Source organism: Halichoerus grypus, chromosome 5, assembly GCF_964656455.1.
Source record: "Halichoerus grypus chromosome 5, mHalGry1.hap1.1, whole genome shotgun sequence".
Taxonomy (NCBI): domain Eukaryota; kingdom Metazoa; phylum Chordata; class Mammalia; order Carnivora; family Phocidae; genus Halichoerus; species Halichoerus grypus.
Genome location: NC_135716.1, coordinates 18,303,624 through 18,323,248, shown reverse-complemented (window position 1 = coordinate 18,323,248; position 19,625 = coordinate 18,303,624). Strand labels below are relative to the sequence as shown.

Genomic DNA, 19,625 nt, shown 5'->3' with positions numbered 1-19,625 from the left:
CATTTTCATAGATAGTCTTAACAGTTACACAAGATTTTTTTCCTCTCTTTCAAAATGTGCTTTCAGCAGTCACGCTGTTTTCAAATGAACTGAAAGAAGTACTGTGTTCAGAGGGACAAGGATGGGCTATAGCATATGCCTGAAGAGATACAAAAGCTGCTTTATTTAAATGTATGTTTGCCCTGGCAGGAATTCGGAAACCTACCTGCACATAATCCACACTTCGTCCCAGTGCTCTGAAGGCCGTGTACATGACTTCTCTTTTTCCACCCCATTTTTGCATGATGCAAATACTTTTGTTGGACAAGACCAACTGGGTGACATGTTGCGAGCTTTCTTTATGTGACTCATCCGTCTCACCAGGACCTTTCTCGTGGAAGTTGTTCTTCCAGATATAAGTGGCTGATTTGTCCCTGCCCATGACTTCACTAAAGATGTCCATCATATAAACGTCATCTTCTGAGTTCCCATCTATGACCATGATAACCTTAATCCCAGGATAGGTTAGCCTCTTCACAGATTGCAAACATTTCCGTAAGTAGTCTGGATCTTCTTGATATGCAGCGATGCAGAGAGCAACAGTTTTGTTCAATTTAATGGGTGTTTCTAGGGATTTTTTCATTTTTCGGTGCTCCAGAAAGGCAAACAGGCTTTGGATGATGAGGTGTGATGCTAAAAAGGCACCATACAGTCCAAAAGAGAAATAGTAATTATCTGTTTGGATAAATTGGTAGCCAACAATATAAGCAGCGGTGATTCCGAGGAGGAGAGACACTCCAAAAAGCGTGGTTCCAATTATTCTCAGGATACATAGAAACCTCTCACAATGCATCTGTAATATAATCAAATGATACTCTTGGTTAACCACTCTTGTCCCATACTTTTTATAAACATGGCATCATGGGGAGTATTGGACTAGAAGTACCCGAGAGCTCCAACCTCACTTTCTCACTTAACCAGCTGCGTGTTTTTCTCATCTGCAAAATAGGGATAAGGATGCCCTTCTGGTACACCCCAGAGGGCTGTTTCAAGAATCAAATGAGATGATGGTGGCAAGGTCCTATTGAAAACCATGACATGTTCAACAAATACATGGAAGTATTATTTTTAGTATGTTAGATCATTTACTAAGGATGCACTCTGTGTAGGTGGTCATAGCTAGGTGTAGAACCTAATCGTCCTAGTGAGCAAGGCATTCTTTCTTCCTACACCATGTTGCCCCCGACCTCCCAATACTGACCAGTGAAAAATGCATAGGAAATTTTGCTAAATTTCATCTCCTCTTCAATGCAAATCCCTCAGCTCACAATTTCCATGCAGCCAGCTGAGGTTGGAGATCCCGATACCTGGATTCTAGCACTAACTCTTCCAACAACTAGCTGTGTGACCTTGAGAGAGTCACTTTATCTCTCTGAGCCTCAGGTTTTTTAATCCGTTAAATGAAGGAGTTTAGACTCCAAATCTCTGTTGACATTAAAAGCTCTTTATGCCTGGGGATCCTGTACATACATCTCTCAAGCCCCTGTAATTCTGATTTGCATTCCTTTGTTCAGAAGTCTATTTCCTCCATCCACCAGCACTAACACCAGATGGTTAGATCCTGGGGATCAGAAACCTCACTGTAACACAGTAAGCACTCAATAAGTGTTTTTAGAAATAATTCATAAATTAAGGAAGAAATAACATCATGCTTAATTTCAACAGGTGAATTTCCCCAACCTCTGAAAGCTGTAATACATTAAACCTGAAACACATTTCAGCTTTTAATAGCAGCCAGTTATGTACTCCTCCCTAGGGTTTGTATAACTCCTGAATAAGGTTTTGAACAACGAGAGTATAGGAGGACAATTTTTTTGTATTTCCTTAAGTATCTCCAAAGCTGAACATAGAAGAGTTACCTGGTAGACTTTTGTTATTCTGTTTGTCTTTGGGGGCTCCTGGACCCCATTCCAGTGTGTGGTGGGAAGGATGTTTCCCATATATCCAACAAACAATTCTCCAGGCAACAGTGGGTGTCCCACAATTTAACTCAATTCTGACACCATCTACCCAATAGCATCAGACTCCACGGGTTAAGGGTTCAGTCCTACAAGACTGCCCCCCATCTCCCCAACTTTAGATACCAGTCCCAAGCCCAGGTTGTGACCTATACTTCTGATCTACCAGTTATAAATCAGAGGTTCCCAAGACCCACCCACCTGGTGTTTGATTAGTTTGCTAGAGTGGCTCACAGAACTCAGGAAACCTGTTTACTCACTAGATTACTGGTTTATTATAAAAGGACATAACTCAGGAGCAGCCAGATGGAAGGTCTGGGGAATGGGCACGGAGCTTCTACGCCTCTCCAAGAGCACCACAATCCCCAAATCTCTGTGTTCACCAACCCAGAAGCCCTCCCAACTCTCTCCTCCTGCATTTTTATGGAGGCTTCATTACACAGGCATATTTGATTAAATCATCGACCATTGGCAATTGAACTCAATCTCCAGCCCCTCTCTACCCCCCAGAGGTCTGGGGGTGGGACTGGATGCTCCAGTCCTCCTATCAAATGGTTGGTTCTACTAGCCACCAGTCCCCACCCTTACTTAGACCGTTTTTTAAAGTCACCATTAACATAACAAAAGACACCTCTACCGTCTCACTTCAAAAATACCAAGGGTTTTAGAAGCTCTGTGCCAGGCACAAGATGAAGATCAAATATGTATTTCTTATTATAAGCCATAATAACAATTTTCCCCCAAAATTTATTTTCTTCCTCTTCCAATAACGAACTATAATGAAGGTCATCATTGGTAGAAATGCAGCGTCCCCATCTTCAATCATTTACACTGAATTCAGGGTTTTTGTCATATCTATATATAATTAATACTTGACCTTTTTTTGAATTCAACCAGCTTTTGAAACGTAAGTAAATCTATTTTAAGTGGAAACTTAAGGTAAGCAATTATCTCTGCAAAGTCCCTTGCTGGATGCGCTATTTCTATTTTCCGACTCCAAACTGACTTAAAATTGAATGTCCACCCAGCACCTGGTATGATGTTGGTTGTTACCTGTTGTGTGGCCAACACGTCACTCAGATCCAAGAGGCACCTTTCATATTCCAGTGCTTACACACTGTAGTTACAGTTACACACTGAGGTGGTCCTGAGTGGATAATTGTGTTTCCTCTCCTAAGCACAAGATGGCTTGGGGTGGCTGGCCCTGGTGTTCCAGCTTTTGGAAACCTGAGATGGGCCACTTTCAAAAGGGACTTGAGGGCGGGTCTCCTGCAATCTCTCTTTCCCTTCTGCAGGTTTGATGCACAGACCAGCAAGGTCCCTGGGGATTGCAGGGCCCAGAGATAGAGGGATCTTGGTTTTCGAACTGCCACGTGGAAGGGAGCCAGCCACCAATCAGGAAGACCTGCCTTGGATGCTTAGGCAGCCAGAATTAATTGCTGAGTTTGTGTTTGTTTGCTTGCCCACTATGAATTTTGAGTCCATTTCACCCTAACTAATACAACCTAGGTAATGCAAAGCAGCCTGGAGACCAGGATTCTAGCTTGTGGGCATTATTTTCTTTTGTTAAGTGGAGATAATATGAGGAGCCAAATCAAAGTGTTTATGAAAGGGTTTTAAAAAACCAAAATCATGATGCAGTTTAAAGTACCAAAGTATCGGCTAAAGAGGAAGCTAAAACAACATACCCAGATGTGTCTCTCCTTTCCAGCACTTACGTAGGACATCAGAGGCTGATATAGGTAATCCCAACACAATGGAAAATTCTTGGTGTTGGGGATCAGTGAAATGGGGAGTTCCCAGTGAAAGGCAAGAGAGCACAGCATCCCTGGTTAATTAAAACAGCTGACTGGATGCCGAAAACTGCCAACGGGCACCTTAACCAATGCCTAAAGGTACGGGGAGCACCAGACTTGGAACTTGTCGTTTCCAAGACATGAGTCATTCTCACAAGAGTGAAAAATTTCAAGGGGGCTACAACACTCTGCCAGGGAGAAGCTGAAGTGTGTGTTTAGCGTGTGTTTAACATCACCAGAGCCAGCAAAAGAACTGCCTGCCATTCTTTTCCATTATTCACATTTTCCTTGCTTTTATCAGCACACGTAGACAAAGAGAGTGTTCGCATAGCATCTGCTGGCCCCAGCTGAAGTGGGAACACCCTCTTACATCAGAGGAGTCTCCAGAATGTCCCTTTGAAGCCTGGGAAAAGTTGCTAGTAAACTGCTGCAACACGGTGAAAATCGAACCTTTATATTTCTGCCATGTATCCTATTCTTGCCCGTTACAACACATGTAGCATCTCAGGCCAGGCCAAAGGGCAAAAGGCACATTTCAGAGCAAGCTTTACCGAGGGAATACATTGATCTCCAGGAGTGACACACAGTGTGTGTTGTTTTATAACTCCCCGCCCTGGGGGCAATTTCATAGATATGGGCACCATATGTGTGAGACTTTCGGAGACAATCCTCAATTCAGATACTCCGCTTCATAAGCAAACTCTCCTTGTCAGACATATGGCTTTACTGTTAAATTGGAAAATATGGTTAGTTCCATCCTGGATCATAAGAGTTTACTGCTACATGGAAAGAGGATTTAGAAATCCACCTTCCATAAGTATTTAAAACATAAAACTTGGATTTTTTGCCCAAATCAAAACTTAATTGATTTTTAAGCTGGTACTAGACCTGATACCAGTGATTCACTAAGTACTAGTCTTCACAGTAAATTCTAAGCTAAGCCAAGTGTTAAAAGAATACCTTGATGCATCATAATGTAAGTTCCACAAAGTCAACAGCTTTTTTTAAAATCTATTTTCACTAATGTGCCCCAAGGACATAAAACACTGCCTGGTTTATGGGTGATATTTAGTAAATATTTGCTGAATGAATGCATGTAACTTTCTGCATCAACATCGTCATCGGCATCATTGTTATATCAGCTAACATTCACCATTCATTAGGCTTCAGGCACCGGGGCAAGTCTTGTCTGCTTTGTTGAGTCGCATGATCCTATTTAATCTTAATAACTCTAAATGGTAAATGTATTCTTCATCTCAAAGGACGAGGAAACCAAGATTCTTAAGTATATAAGTAACTTGTCCACATGGTCCCAAAACCAGGAGTAGGGTCCACATGGTAGCATAATGCCAGATTAGAGCATTCTCAGTAAATATTTGCTGAATGGATTTGAATCATCAAGACACAACAGGCAGCATCCTTTTGTCTCTGGCTAATACCACATTTCCTTGTGTAAGGAAATGTTAGAAATGAACCTCAAAAACTCTTTTCCTGCTGGGGCGCCTGGGTGGCTCAGTCATTAAGCGTCTGCCTTCAGCTCAAGTCATGATCCCGGGGTCCTGGGATCGAGCCCCGCATCAGGCTCCCTGCTCAGTGGGAAGCCTGCTTCTCCCTCTCCCTCTGCTCCTCCCCCTGCTTGTGCTCTCTCTCTCTCTCTCTCTCAAGTAAATAAATAAATAATCTTAAAAAAAAAAACTCTTTTCCTGCTATTATGGAAAATGGGGAATTGACAGTCAGGAACAGATACAAGATCAGCCAACACTCTGGGAGGATTTCTGGGCTCATATACTTTTCTACGTGGATGCAGCCGAAAGGGACATAGAATGACCTTATCCCAAAGAAAGCCGGTGGTTGCGTCTAAGCAACAGCAGTGCTATTCATGCCTGCAGCCAAAATCCTGCTTTATTACCACGAGAAAGGCGCTCCTGCATTCATTGTTCCACCTGTAGAGCAGATAGAAACCTTGCTGTTAGCTCACATACCCCAAGTTGGACTCTGTAGGTCACTGGGTATCAGAGCCCTCTTTCCCCCTTGACCTCTTATTAACCAGAAGGCAATGTGGGATGAGCCAGAACAACAGCTGCTCCCAGAGCACTAGCGCAGTGGCAAGAACTGAGTTCCCATAGCTTCATGAAGTGGTCCTTCTGTCTGGGATCTGGGAGAAGAGGAAGTGAATTCAAATTAGTCGCCAGCATCTGGGAAAGGCTACAGAGAGTAGGGCCAAGTGCTATCTCTTCAGAGAGGTCTTAGCTTACCACTCCCTTCTAAAATGATTCCTCCCTCTCTTCACTCCCTGTCCTGCTCCCTGGATTCTGCTTGATTTTCTAACTAGCCCTATGTACACTCTATGGCTACAGGGACTTGATGATCTCTAACAACTGTGTGTTCTTGTACCAAAAACAGGGTCTGGCACATAGTAGGCATGCTGAATAAATGAGTAAGTCCTTTTGGACTCGGGCAGTCAATGCAGACTAAGAACAGGTCCCTCTCCTATCTTTGCTGCAGGGCCGATGAATATATGTTGAACCCTTAAGGGTACCTCTCCTCCAGCAGGGTTTTTTTCCTTTATTTTTTAATAATTTCTTGCCCAGGGATGCCTGGGTGGCTCAGTTGGTTAAGCGTCTGCCTTCGGCTCAAGTCATGATCCCGGGGTCCTGGGATCTGAGTCCTGCATCTGGCTCCTTACTTGGTGGGGAGCCTGCTTCTCCTTCTGCCTGTCTCTCCCCCTGCTTGTGTGCTCTCTCTCTCTCTTTCTCTCTGACGAATAAATAAATAAAATCTTTAAAAATAATAATAATAATTTCTTGCCCAGCTATCTAAATGTAATGGTTGTCGGGAGTACCAGACCAGCTAGTGAAGACCTCAGGATGATAAAGTCAAAAAAGGCAAATGGCCTTCCAAAAGCATTTCCAGAAACTGCGAGTTACAATTTGAGGAACCTTATGAATTCAGGGGTCAAGGTTGGGGCATGGGGGATAATGAGATAATCTTTTACCAACTTCAAATCTGGTACTCTTACACTATTCACTGTCCATCGATCCATATACTGTTCTGTGTTTGTTTCTAATGACTTGTGTGTGTGTGTGTGTGTGTGTGCGTATATATACTTGTGTGTGGCATGCATGCCTCCACGTCTCTGGAACCAGACTGAATTGCGACAGATTCGGGGCTCTTCCTTTTAATGGCGTGGTAACACTGAGTGAGTTACATAATACTAGACATCTTCAGTTTCTTCATCTAAGATAAAACGGAAATAATCATATGGACTTCACAAAACAGATTTTTAAATTAAAAGAGAGAATTCATTTAAGTACCTAAAAAAAAAAAAAAGACCAACAGTTTCTTTCCTGCTAACTACCCAATCAGCCTGACTCCTCTTCCCTCTAATCCACTGTTAGTTAATAAGGGATGAGCATGACATAGTGAGCATAGCTGGACTGGGAAGAAATGGATTGAAGCCCAAGCTCTGCCTCATTTTAGCTATCGGACTACCTGACAGTTCCTGTGAATGAGCCATGTGTCCTTACGTAATCAATATCTCTGAACTTCAAATTTTAGGGATAGGGTTGAAACTTTATTTTCATATCACTACCACCCATAGCTGAGTGTCTATAAGGACGAATGTATGTTGCAATGTGGGCATGCTCTTCACCTGAAGGAGGAGTACAAAGAGTAAATTCCTTTTGGCATCTATCTACTCCCTGAGCCTTATTTCCTCATCTGCAAAACAGGAATGCAACCTTTTTGCAGGCTTACTGTATGTAGGCAAGGAATATATATATTTATCCCAGCTTCAATGGGATACTAATAGCTTTAATGTCTTAATGTAAAGAAAGAGTAACTTAAATGATAAAGTGCACTTGTCCCTCTTCCTCATTATATTTTAAAACCCACTGAAGACTAGATTGCTGTCTTTTTAATTTGCAGCCAATATTTACACATACAGAGGCCAAAAGGAGATATGTAAAGAATATTTCCCTAGCGAATGCATTGCTCAAAATCACATCTCATAAATAGCAGAACTGGTTCTAGAACACAGGTTTTCTTTACCCCTAACTTGTTGTATTCTGGGGGCTGGGGTTGGGGTGGCTAGGCCTCCAGTCATATGTAGAATGATTAGAATTAAGAATATTAACTTAGGCAGGTGACACTAGCCAAGGAGCATGGAAACCTGCTTCTTTGTAATATGAGACATACTCTGCTTGTAGCCATTTGCCTGCTAAGGGGGGATTAGGAAGGCATGGTGAGCGAAGGTAAAAAGCAGGGGTTCCCAAATTTTCATGTACATCCACATTGCTTAGCGGGGTCTGTAAAAACTACTCATGTGTGGCTTCCACAACATTCTGAGTTCATTGCTATGGGGTGTTAACAGGGAATGAGTAATTTTCAAATCTTAAGCAATTCTAATTACAACAAAGTTTGGCAATCACTGGGTTAAAGTCTAAGAAAACTTAAATGATTTATTTGTATCAATACGCATCCCTCCTTTGTATTACCTCTGCTACTGTCCTCAACCAGAAATCCGAGGTAAAAGTACCCAAATGAAGCCTCTCAATAGTCTTCACATTACAGCACATTACCCTCTGGGTCATATTAGAGCACATGACCCTCATCCTGTCCCCTTCTGACCTCCTCTTCCTCTCTGGCTTTGAAGTTGGCCTTTGTCTCTCCAGTCCCACTGCATTGATCCTAGCAGAGACCCTGGAGCGAGTAAGCTTGCAAGGTTAGGCAATAGGCCTTTCAAAGGCCTTGTCACCCCAGCTGTGTCTGGATCCAGAGCTGTAGGTTTCAGATTTCATTTGTACCATCAGTATTGATCGATCACTCCTAGGATGCCACTTCTCCCAACTGCCCTATTGGTTCCTGAATTTCACCATCATAAACTTCATCCTAAAATTCAGCATGGCAAAGGGTAAAGTTTGCAGAAAGGCTTGGCATGCAATCTTAGTTCTCTATGTTCGTCCTCCATTGGCTCTTGGGCACTATTTTCATAGGTCAGAATCCCACGTAGCCATACGAACCACAAATGCCAAGTCTCCTCATGAAATCTTTTCTGATGTCTCAGATGTGGTTTCTCCTCAGTGTAAGCCCCCATAAAACTTGACAAGTCCAGCTGCAGCATAGTTCAGCTCAGGGGCATTACATTCAAGAAGTATTGAGTTAAACTGCATCCACACTCCTCTCTAACACTGTGACTTTGATTGAGTTGCTTAATCATTCTGAGGCAAGGTTCCTTTAATTACAAAATTTTCTTTATGGGGGCTGGAATTAGATATAATGTATATAAAGTATCTAATTCAGTGCCTGATACATATTAGACATGTGATAAACAGTAGCTATTATTTTACTTTTTTATGGGCCCTATTATATTTTGCCTTACGCTATGGTTATTTATAAAGACTTTTGTGAGTATATTTTTTTTGTACGACAAATTCCATTAAAATGTGAACTGCATCCTATTTGCTTTTTAAAAATTTGCAGTAAAAATTATGCATTTTAGAGGCATTCTTTTGTAAATATTTTATTATTTAAGTTCAAAAAAATATTTAAGATGGGCGCTTGGGTGGCTCAGTCGGTTGGGTCTGCCTTCTGCTCAGGTCATGATCCCAGGGTCCTGGGATCCAGCTCACATCTGGCTCCCTACACAGTGGGGAGGCCTGCTTCTCCCTCTCCCTCTGCTTCTCTCCCCAGCTCGTGCTCCTGCTCACTCCTGCTCTCTCTCTCTCATGAATAAATAAATAAATAAATAAATAAATAAAATCTTAAAAAAATATTTAAGAGTGTAACCTCTTTATATTTATTTTGACTCCTATATCAGCAACATTTTCCTAGACGGTGAGGGGCACCTGGCTGGCTCAGTCAGTAGAGCATGCAATTCTTGATCTCAGGGCCATGAGTTCAAGCCCTACCTTGGGCGTAACTTGGAAAGATAGATATGGACAAGGCAATATATATACAAACTCTATACATCTGTATATGTTGATGACATTCCAATATACTTGAATAATTTAAGGTATATGCGGTGGGGTGATACTTATTCTATGCAGATTGGCCCTCGAGAGGAAAGGATTAAAACCAAGTTGGGGTGGAAATGATCTTTGTACAGGGAGCTGTCTCCCCCACTCAGCTGTCATACCAGCTACAACTGGCTTGGTCCTTGCAGCCTCTTAGTGGGACACAACCTGAGTGAATCTGGATTAAAAACAAAACAAAACAAAAAACAGAACCCAGAAAGGGACAGTGGAGTTTATGCTCTGTTCTCCAATTGCTTTGTTAACTCATCACCCCCACATTACGCAAAAGTCAGGAAGCTGATAACGTAACGAGCCACTTGTTCTTAGATTGAAAAAAAATGTAACTGTGTAAATAAGTCTCGGGGTAAAAGGTACAGCATAGGGAATACAGTCAATGGTATTGTAACATTGTTGGATGATGAGGTGGGTTGGGTAGCTACACTGGTGGTGACCATAGCATGAAGTACAAACTTGTTCAATGACTATGTTATACACCTAAAACTAATGTAACTTTGTGTGTGAACTATACTTCAATTAAAAAATGTAACACTGTAATATAACTTTGCCAAAGGGGACCTACACATTATCCATAAGGGCTTTCCCCACAGTTCCAAAAATAGATAAATGAATCTGTGAATGGTCTGTGCTTAAAATTTCAAGAAAAAAAAACAACTGTTTTAGGGGCACCTGTGTGGCTCAGTTGGTTAAGTGTCTGCCTTCGGCTCAGGTCATGATCTCGGGATCCTGGGACTGAGTCCCACATGAAACTCCCGGCTCAGTGGGGAGTCTGCTTCTCCGTCTCCTTCTACCCCTCCCCCACCCCAGCTCATGCTCTCTCTCACTATCTCTCTCTCTCAAATAAATAAGATCTTTAAAAAAATTGTTTTAAAAGAAAGCTGGTACGGAAACCATGTATCAAAGTGTTTACGAAATTCAAAACTATGAGGCTCTTCTATAAACCTAACAAAAACAATTAGTTTCAATCTGACTTACTTTCTAGGAAGTTTCTTATTTCTTATTTGTTGCTCAATTCCTGTGTTCCAGGATGGCAGCTACTTCATCTTTGATTTGTAGAGAGTAACATTCAAATTTGAGACTAATCACCGATTTATCGAAGCTGCTTAACTTTCTCTGGTAAAGTAAAGATTTAGTTCTAGGTACAATACCAGGTAATACGTTTGCCAATATGTCTACAAGACATTTTTCTATTCCCCCAACTCAGGAAATACATAAGTAAGAAAAAGTGAACAGGAGTGTTGATATTCTAATTCCAAAGCTACCACTGAGAAATGTTGACCTAGAATTCTGAATACTTGTTCCAAAACTGCAAACTCACACACGACATAATATAAATACTATAATAGGCACTTTAAAGAGTTAACCTTCTATTGAAAATGTAAAATAGCCAAGTAGTGAAAAGACCTGCAATGAGCATGATGGGTATTAAAAATGCAGTACCAATAAATAAATAAATAGTAAATAAAAATAAAAGTAAAAATAAAAATGCAGCACCTCAGTAGTTTGAGTAATCTTATTTAGCATCTAGAAAAACGCAGCGAAAATATAATGAATGAGTCAATTTGCACACATTGGAATGAAAAGAAAATGTTTAGAATTTAAGTATTCTTTTCAATCTTATTCTGTAAATTTAAAACCGTATCTACAAACCGTTTGACGGGCATAAATATTTGTCCTAGCCCAATCTATATAAATACACATTTTAATTTTAAACCTTTCATCATTGAAAATGTTTGAATATGTGTTGACCTTTTAAAAAGTTAAAATTACCTTTCTAAAAAATCATAATCCTGTTTAACGCTTCCAAAGGTACATTACCCAACTCCTTCACTGCAATAAAAAATCTGCGAGGAGAAAAGCTTGAAATCTACAATAGGCAGTGAAGGCTTTCCCCCCCTTTTCGGTCACCCTCACTTCCTCAGCAAAGCCCAGCTACCAATACTCTTCACTTTAAACTCAGAGCTGAAAGTCTATATATACTCAGGCCTGCAGTTCGGGGAAGCCCTTCGTAGCCAATCAGAGCTTCCCGATCTATTGCGTCACACCTCCCCCCAGGGTGTGACGTCAAAGGCAATCCCAGGCCAGCCACGTGGGTTAGAGCCCAGCGGTTCTGGGCAGCTGCTCGGGAGACGCCCGCTGCAACGGTCCCCAAGCGTGGGGGAAGTGGCCAGGGAGGGGCGGCCAGGGCTCCTACACGCACCTTCGGGGCGCACGGCTGCAGCAGCTCGCTCGCCCCGGAGGCGCGCAGGGTCGCTGAGTCCAAGTCCCCCGCGCGGGCGTTTGGGGGGGGGGATGGAGGGAGAGGCGCTGGCACCTAAGCCGGTGTAATAGGACCCGGGTCTCGTAAGCCCTCCTCCCCAGGCACAGCCTCTCCGCTCCCAGCCCCTCTTCCCAGCCTTAATTATCCTTTCAGCGCCGTTTCCCCTCAGCTGAGTCTGCACGGCCGGAGGGAAAAGGCTCTCTCGCCATCCCATCCCGCCCGCACACAGACCCTCCTTTCAGACCCGCCCTCCCGTTCCCTGGGACCCATTTCGGAGCCCTGGCTGTCGCTGGGCGGGAACCAGCGTGACGAATTCCGCCCAAGGTGTTGATTATCCATCCCAACCCAGCCTCTGGCTCGCCTCCCACTTCGCCCCGGCTCCCGAGGGCCCCCGGCTCCCACCTCCGGGCCGGGCGCTGGGGACGGCACCCCCAAGCCCCCCACCCGCCGGGCCCCGCGCTGCAGCTGCGGAAAGGAGCGCCAGCGTGCTCGGTGCCACGTCGGAGTTGGCTCCCGGGACGTTGCAGCTGCCTGCGCTGCAGCGCGCGGTCCCCACGCACGCCCTGCCCCCGGGCGGCGGCGAGGAGAGGGACGCGCGCCCTCCTCCCTCTGGGGTCCCCGAGTGCCACCGCCTGCGTCAGGGACCCCTGGCCCGAGTAAGGCTTCCGGAGCCGGGCAGAGCCCGGGCCGACCCAGCCTGACACTTTCCTGGGGTCCGGGGAGTGCAAAGGAGGGGAAGCCCGGGAAAGTGGGAGTGGCCGAGCGAGGCCGGTAGCTGCGAGGAGGTGGCAAAGGACCCTTCTTCTCGGGGGTCCTGGCTCTCCGGAGCTGGGAGCCCGGATCGCTTTAACCCTTTGCTTTCCAAGTAAGAAGCGGGTTTCCCACTTAAAAGTAAAAGCTGGGCTGTTCCAGGGTTTTCCTCCCCACGTAGGGTTGGGGGGGAGGGGAAGAAGGGAAGGGATGGAAGGGGCAAGGGGATGGGGGAGCGGCTGTGCGGAATACATTTTCTTTGCACTGGAAATTCTTGTTTCCCGACTTGGGAGCCCCTCTGCGGCTCCGGAAGATGAGGAGTGGAAAAGTACATCCTGGGACGTGCGGTCTTTCCCAGGCAGAGAGGTTACCTGTGTTCCCAGAAAGGCAGCGGATTTCGGGCGAGCGCCGCAGGGATGGGAAAAGACAGGGTGCCAAGCCTGAGAGTGATCTGAAATATCCCCTGATTTTCAGCCTGTTGGAAATTGGCAGACCTCAAACTTTCCTGTCGAAAACCAGCTTTACAATTATTTAACACTTACGTGGATAATTTCTTCCCTCTCCCTGGCCTATTCGGGGGGCCCTCCTGGTTCACCATATCGCGCCAGTGTAACGTACCTTGTTCAGCTCTTGGTCATAAAGTTGTCCTCAGCCTGTCTGTGTGGTCCCGGAGGGTCGGTGGCGGGCAGTTTCCAAAATTGAGGTAATAAGAGATCAGATGAATTTGAGACGACCGGCCAAAAAAAATAAAAAATTTAAAAACAACATTTAAAAAGGTTGGGGGAGTCTTAAATGTTTGGTTCTCCCCACTTTAAAAGGAAATCTCACTACTGTTCTTTTTAATACCTCCGTTGCACTTCAGTCTAATTCTTAAAGAAAAAATTGTGCTTTAAAAATAAATTAACTTTATTTTATTTTATTTTATTTTTTGCTCCAGTTCCCCCTCCCCTGATATCGGAAAGTCTTTTCTTTTTCGTATCAAGAAAAGCCCGGTGAAGACTCAGCAGAACCCAGGAAGCGCAGAATCGGGAGAAAGTCTTTGGCTGGGGCTGGTTCAAGTCCCTGGTTCAATGGGCTGCTGGAAGCCAGGACTGGGTAATTCTTTCCAGACGTTTTGACTTCTCCTTCCTCGCTGTTGTTGCCTTTCTGCCTCCTCCAACTTAAGGGGGTCTTAACAAGTGAGCTGGTGGGTGTTTTAATAGGGCGGAGGAGGGAGTGGGGGGTGAGGGGAGTGGAGAAGGGAGGTGCGGACTGGGGAACCCGGAGGGGAGGGAACTGGGAGCGCGGGCGGGCGGGCGGGCGGGAGGCGGGGAGGGGTAGAGGAAGAAAGAGAAATTGGCCATTCAAAGCCCTCTCTGAGCTAGAGGCCGGTTCTAAACTCCAATGAATTCAATTAACTTGATTGCTAACGTGTGCAGAGAAATGCACTGCACATATGCTGGCCACCACCTGATTCCCTCCTTCCCTCCAGCGGTGGAGCGGGGAGGCCGCGCTTTGCAGACATCCCTGAACTCCAGTCTGAGTTACAAGGATTCCCTCTTCGCGAAAAACTCCCCACACTGTTTCACTAATTTGCTTTAAGGCCAAATGGTGCCCTTAGGCTAAGTAACAGCCCAGGGGAGAGATAGCTGGGGTGTGTGTGTGTGTGTGTGTGTGTGTGTGTGTGTGTGTGTACCCACCTGGAAATTCGCAAGCCGGCTGCGACTCTAAATAAAATCAGCTACAGGTCTACCGCATGTTAACCCTTTCTTCCCAGGAGCTCAAAAGTTTCTGAGCAGATGTCAAGTGTCAGAGTCTCCCTTACACAGACGTTTCCGTCTTGGGTGACGGAAAAAGTGGAAACATGATCATATTTTTTTTTTCTTAACTTAAACCCCTAACGTAAAAATGCTCAAACAGCACGCATTATAAATAAAACATAAAAAAAAATCGTGCTCTGGAGACCTCGGACGTAGCGCGATGAGTAAAAGCCATTTCCAAGAGAATGGCTTGAATGGCTTTTGCTTCTTGCGAGCCTAAGAAGCTACCGAGTCAGAATGCTGCTATTTGCTCTGACACGCTCTTTTCTCAATCTTCCCCCCCCCCCCCAAAATGCCCTAAAGCTGGGAAGAGTTACTTTTCCCCGGTTACTCTTTTCCCCTTATTTCTCTATGGTCCTCGCCAACACGTCTCCTGATGACTTAAAATGGACAGTAGGTGGCACTGTTTAGGAAAAAATGAGAGTGAATTTATAAATTCACCGATTTGGCCATTGACGGTTCCGCTGTAATTATTATAGGGTAAAAAGAGATTTTTCTTTCTTTCTTTTTTTCCTTGCCTTCCAAGGTTTCTCTGAAGTGTGGACTTATTTTGGAACTCGGCTAGGCCTTGAAAAGTGGGGTTTTGCACCTTATCACATATTTTGGACAATAGTGAACAAGTCAAAACAGAAAAGTCGAGTAAAACTAGAAACGATGCTTTTCAACAAGTCGTGCAGGGTGTGGTGTTAGGGGATGTGCTTAGAGGTTAAGAATTTAATGGCAATACCAGGTAGTCAGCCAACCCAGTCCCCAGGGGCCGACCTGCAAAGTACCACGCATTTCCGCCCGCACCGCCCCCTCCTCCGGCGGTTACACCTCTGGGAAGCATTACCCGGGCCTGATGACTTCACACTGCTCTGGGGAAACCCACTTACTAATTTTCCCCTACAAACCTTCAAGGCTTCAGCCTTTGTTTGAACGCTGCCTTAGGTGATTCAGCTCTTGAGGAACTGGCTTAAATTTCAGAGCACAATTTCATCCCACTTAGACTCCTGTTTCTTGAATTTTAGTTGTATGGTAGTTTTTAAATGCTAAGTTGTAATTTAAAATATATTATCTAGGGGCGCCTGGGTGGCTCAGTTGGTTAAGCGACTGCCTTCCGCTCAGGTCATGATCCTGGAGTCCGGGGAGTCCCGCATCGGGCTCCCTGCTCAGCAGGGAGTCTGCTTCTCCCTCTGACCCTGCCCCCTCTCAAGTGCTCTCTCTCTCTCATTCTCGCTCTCTCAAATAAATAAATAAATAAATAAAATCTTTAAAAAAAATAAAATAAACTATATTATCTAATTTATGTACTCTTACATATAATATGGATTAAACTTATTTAGGGGTGGGGTGAAAATCGTGGGTGTCAAGTGTCTAGCTGTGGGACCCCACAGGAACACTTAACCTTAGCTCTAAATTTCCATGAATATTATATGTAATGCAGGATTGCAGATTCTTGCTTAGTAGCATTTAGCTGTCCCCACGCTAATAGTTCCAGCAATGAGAACATTTAGTAAAACGGGGTTTCTTTATTAAACAAAAACACATTTGTTGTTTGTCCCCTTGTACTTATAATTCATGGCCCATAAAGAAAAAGTAAAACGTTGCCTGACTATGGATGAATATAAAAGCTCATTACACGTCCACGCATCAGCTCCCCCGACCTCAAGAGAGTAGAGAAGAGGCCAGTACAATTTAAAGCCAGACATGAAAGTTCTTGAGGGTAGAATATTATATATATATATCGGATTTTCTTAGGGAGGATCCAGGATAAGAGAGACCTGAAATTCAAACCCTTTCTTTGATGTGGCATTGTGTGATGTGGAATCCGTTTGTGTGATCCTGGAAGTGTATTCACCTCACTAGACCTTTATTTCCTAGTTGATAAATGACGAAAATAGCTGATTTACAGAGTTGTTATGATGGTATATTTAAATTATAGTAAGAGATTCATATAGGGCCTAACGTCTCCTCTGAGGTAATGTAGCCTGTGGTTCCTCACGTAACACAGTGGTTTCTAATATGAACATTGTGCGTATTCAAAAAACATTAGCACCCTTCTCCTGGCTTTCTATTCTTTACATTTTTCTTGGTAAGCATTAACTCAGGTTTTATCCCAAGTTCATTTATTTGACCTGCTTCCGCTTTCTGCTGTCCCCTCGCTGACTCTCTCGGACTGAATTATTCTGTGTGCCCGTGGATATACCCAAACCTTCGCATTTAACCAAAATTCCTTTCTGAGTCCCAGGCCTGAATTAGGGCTACCAGCCATCCGGTACTGATTCACAAGCAACAGATTAGGGGACATGAGATCCAGTTTCACAAAAAAGCTATGACACCAACCAATTGAATAAAATTTGAAAATTAATTTAAATTTTAACTTCTATTTTAAACATGAGCCATTTGGATCAGAAGATGACAGATGTTTCAGGTTTTGACGGATGTTTCAGGTTAACTCATACCTTATCCAACGTTTTCAGCTCTACAAGACAATGTGGCAAAGAACTTTGGAGGTAAGAGTTTTACTTCAGTTAATGTGAGTTAGCAGTATATTGTTGCTGATCTCCTCCTTCCTGCATCACAAAAGAAGTGCTCCTTATGTCTGAGAGGCAGGTTCCAGAAAAAGGATTTAGAACCTTCACAATTCTATATATAAGTGGTTCTCAAACTTGTTGGTGTCACGCACCTCTATACACTTAAAAATTATTGAGGACTTCATAGAACTTTGTTTATATGGGTCATATCCATCAATATTTACCATATTAGAAATAAAAGCTGACTGAAAAGTTTAAAAATATTTATTAGTTCACTTAAAACAGTAACAAACACAATGGCCTGTCAACTTAATAACACTTGTGTGAAATGTAACATTGTTTTCCATTTTTGCAAATCTCTACTAGCTGGCTTAATAGAAGACAGCTGGATTCTCATATTTGCTTTATCGTCCAATTGTTTTGACTGAAGTATATAAAAAAAATCTGGCTTCAATTGGAAAATGGAGAAGTATCTTAGTAGTCTTTTTAGATAGTCTTTGATACTATGTCAAAACTTGACAAACAGTATTTTTTTTATTTTTCAAGTAAACACTACCCTCAACGTGGGGCTCAAACTCATGATTCTGAGAGTGGCATGCTCATGCTCTAGGGACTGAGCCTGCCAGACACCCCAACACAGTAATTTTATAAAGGCAAGTTGCAATGTTGTATCTAAAACAACAGGAATGAACTGTGTGTACTCTGTTACATTAAAATCTGTTGGTTTAGCTTACACTTTAAATGCATCTTTTAAAACCACTCATGAATTTATATCCTGAATTGATTCTTTGGAAAATACCATTTCACTGAGTTACGCAGATTTTCCAAATGTTGATATATTTCATTATTTCGTGTACGTGTGAGATGTAACATTCTCTAAACCCTAAGACTGTACCCCAGTGGGGATTAAAACACAGCATTTTTCAGCTTTACAAGATACAGAACTCTGAGTCTGAGTTGTGCAAAGATGGAAAGAGATTGACCTGGAATTTAGTTTTCTAGATCCCAGTTTGGATGATGTGAAGGAGTTTCCAGTAATCACATGGAAATTGGACTTCTTACTTTTAGTGTTAATTCCAAGGCTAAACTCTTGAGGCTCTAGTATTAATTCAGACCAAATTTTGAAGAGGGCATGGCTAACTATGTTTATGACTAAATTTGAAGATGTGGATAGGGGGAGATATGGAAGCATCTATCAGACACCCAGGGTTTTAGAATGAACACATTGGAAGAGATCAAAATGCTTATTGATTCATTGATATAGGTAGAAGAGGGTACTTTATTTCTTATTATAATTATAGTTTTTGAACATCTCACTATATCAGAGTAGTAAATTATCAATTGTTGATGATTTCAAATTAGATACTGAGTATTATTAGAGGTTTGCTTTAGGGATTATGCAAATGAAAGAAAAGGGACAAAAATTCCTTTCTCATCAGACACTATTTATAATTGTCTTTTTTTTTTTTGAACTTTTATGGTTCTTTTCTTTGATTTTTTTTAATTTTTTATTGTTATGTTAATCACCATACATTACATCATTAGTTTTTAATGCAGTGTTCCATGATATATTGTTTGTGCATAACACCCAGTGCTCCATGCAGAACATGCCCCCCTTAATACCCATCACCAGGCCAACCCATCCTCCCACCCCCCTCCCCTCTAGAACCCTCAGTTTGTTTTTCAGAGTTCATCATCTCTCATGGTTCGTCTCCCCCTCCGATTTCCCCCCCTTCATTCTTCCCCTCCTGCTATCTTCTTCTTTTTTTTTTTTTCCTAACATATATTGCATTATTTGTTTCAGAGGTACAGATCTGTGATTCAACTGTCTTGCACAATTCACAGCTCTCTAGCATGTCTTTCCACGGGTGAGGAAACTAGCTTTAAAATATGGGGCGCATGGGTGGCTCAGTCGTTAAGTGTCTGCCTTCGGCTCAGGTCATGATCCCAGAGTCCTGGGATTGAGCCCCACATCGGGCTCCCTGCTTCGCGGGAAGCCTGCTTCTCCCTCTCCCACTCCCCCTGCTTGCGTTCCCTCTCTCGCTGTGTCTCTCTCTGTCAAATAAATAAATAAAATCTTGAAAAAAAAAGAAAAGAAAAAGAAAAAAAGAGGGGTGCCTGGCTGGCTCAGTCAGTAGAGCATGCGACTTCCAGCCCCACATTGGGTGTAGAGTTTACTTAATATATGTTTATATGTAATTTTTTTAATTAAAAAAAGCTTTATATTTTGGAACTTTACCTTAAATCACTGAATATAGGGGAGCTTTACTTTCATATTATTGGATTATTTAAATTTTTAAAATTACATCCAGACTCCTATGTATTTCAGACTGGAGGGGAGACAAGTTCTTTTACACAGCCTAAAGGACACGTTTATCACTTGCGTTTTTCTGACTCAGATTACAGAAAAGGACAGAACTATTTAACCTCCTTGATTTAAATGCCAACAATTTCTGTCAACAAGGGTTTGTAATT

General features: G+C 43.0%; 1 protein-coding gene and 1 long non-coding RNA gene across 2 annotated transcripts in view; one reads left to right on the top strand and one right to left on the bottom strand.

Moving 5' to 3' along the window:
- Window positions 1-13,779, bottom strand: part of HAS2 (hyaluronan synthase 2) — a 30,068-nt gene extending 16,289 nt beyond the window's left edge. The window contains exons 1-2 of the mRNA XM_036068690.2: window positions 13,454-13,779; window positions 206-832 (exon numbers count right to left, since the gene is read on the bottom strand). Of these exons, the coding sequence (XP_035924583.1) occupies window positions 206-832 (627 nt within the window). The 5' untranslated portion in view covers window positions 13,454-13,779. The remainder of the gene's footprint in view (window positions 1-205; window positions 833-13,453) is intronic.
- LOC118520602 (uncharacterized) lies at window positions 12,643-19,016 on the top strand. Its single transcript, XR_013447712.1, has 4 exons — window positions 12,643-12,950; window positions 13,773-13,930; window positions 17,016-17,129; window positions 18,955-19,016. It is a non-coding gene; the product is annotated as an uncharacterized LOC118520602 (long non-coding RNA).
- The last annotated feature ends 609 nt before the right edge of the window (window positions 19,017-19,625 follow it).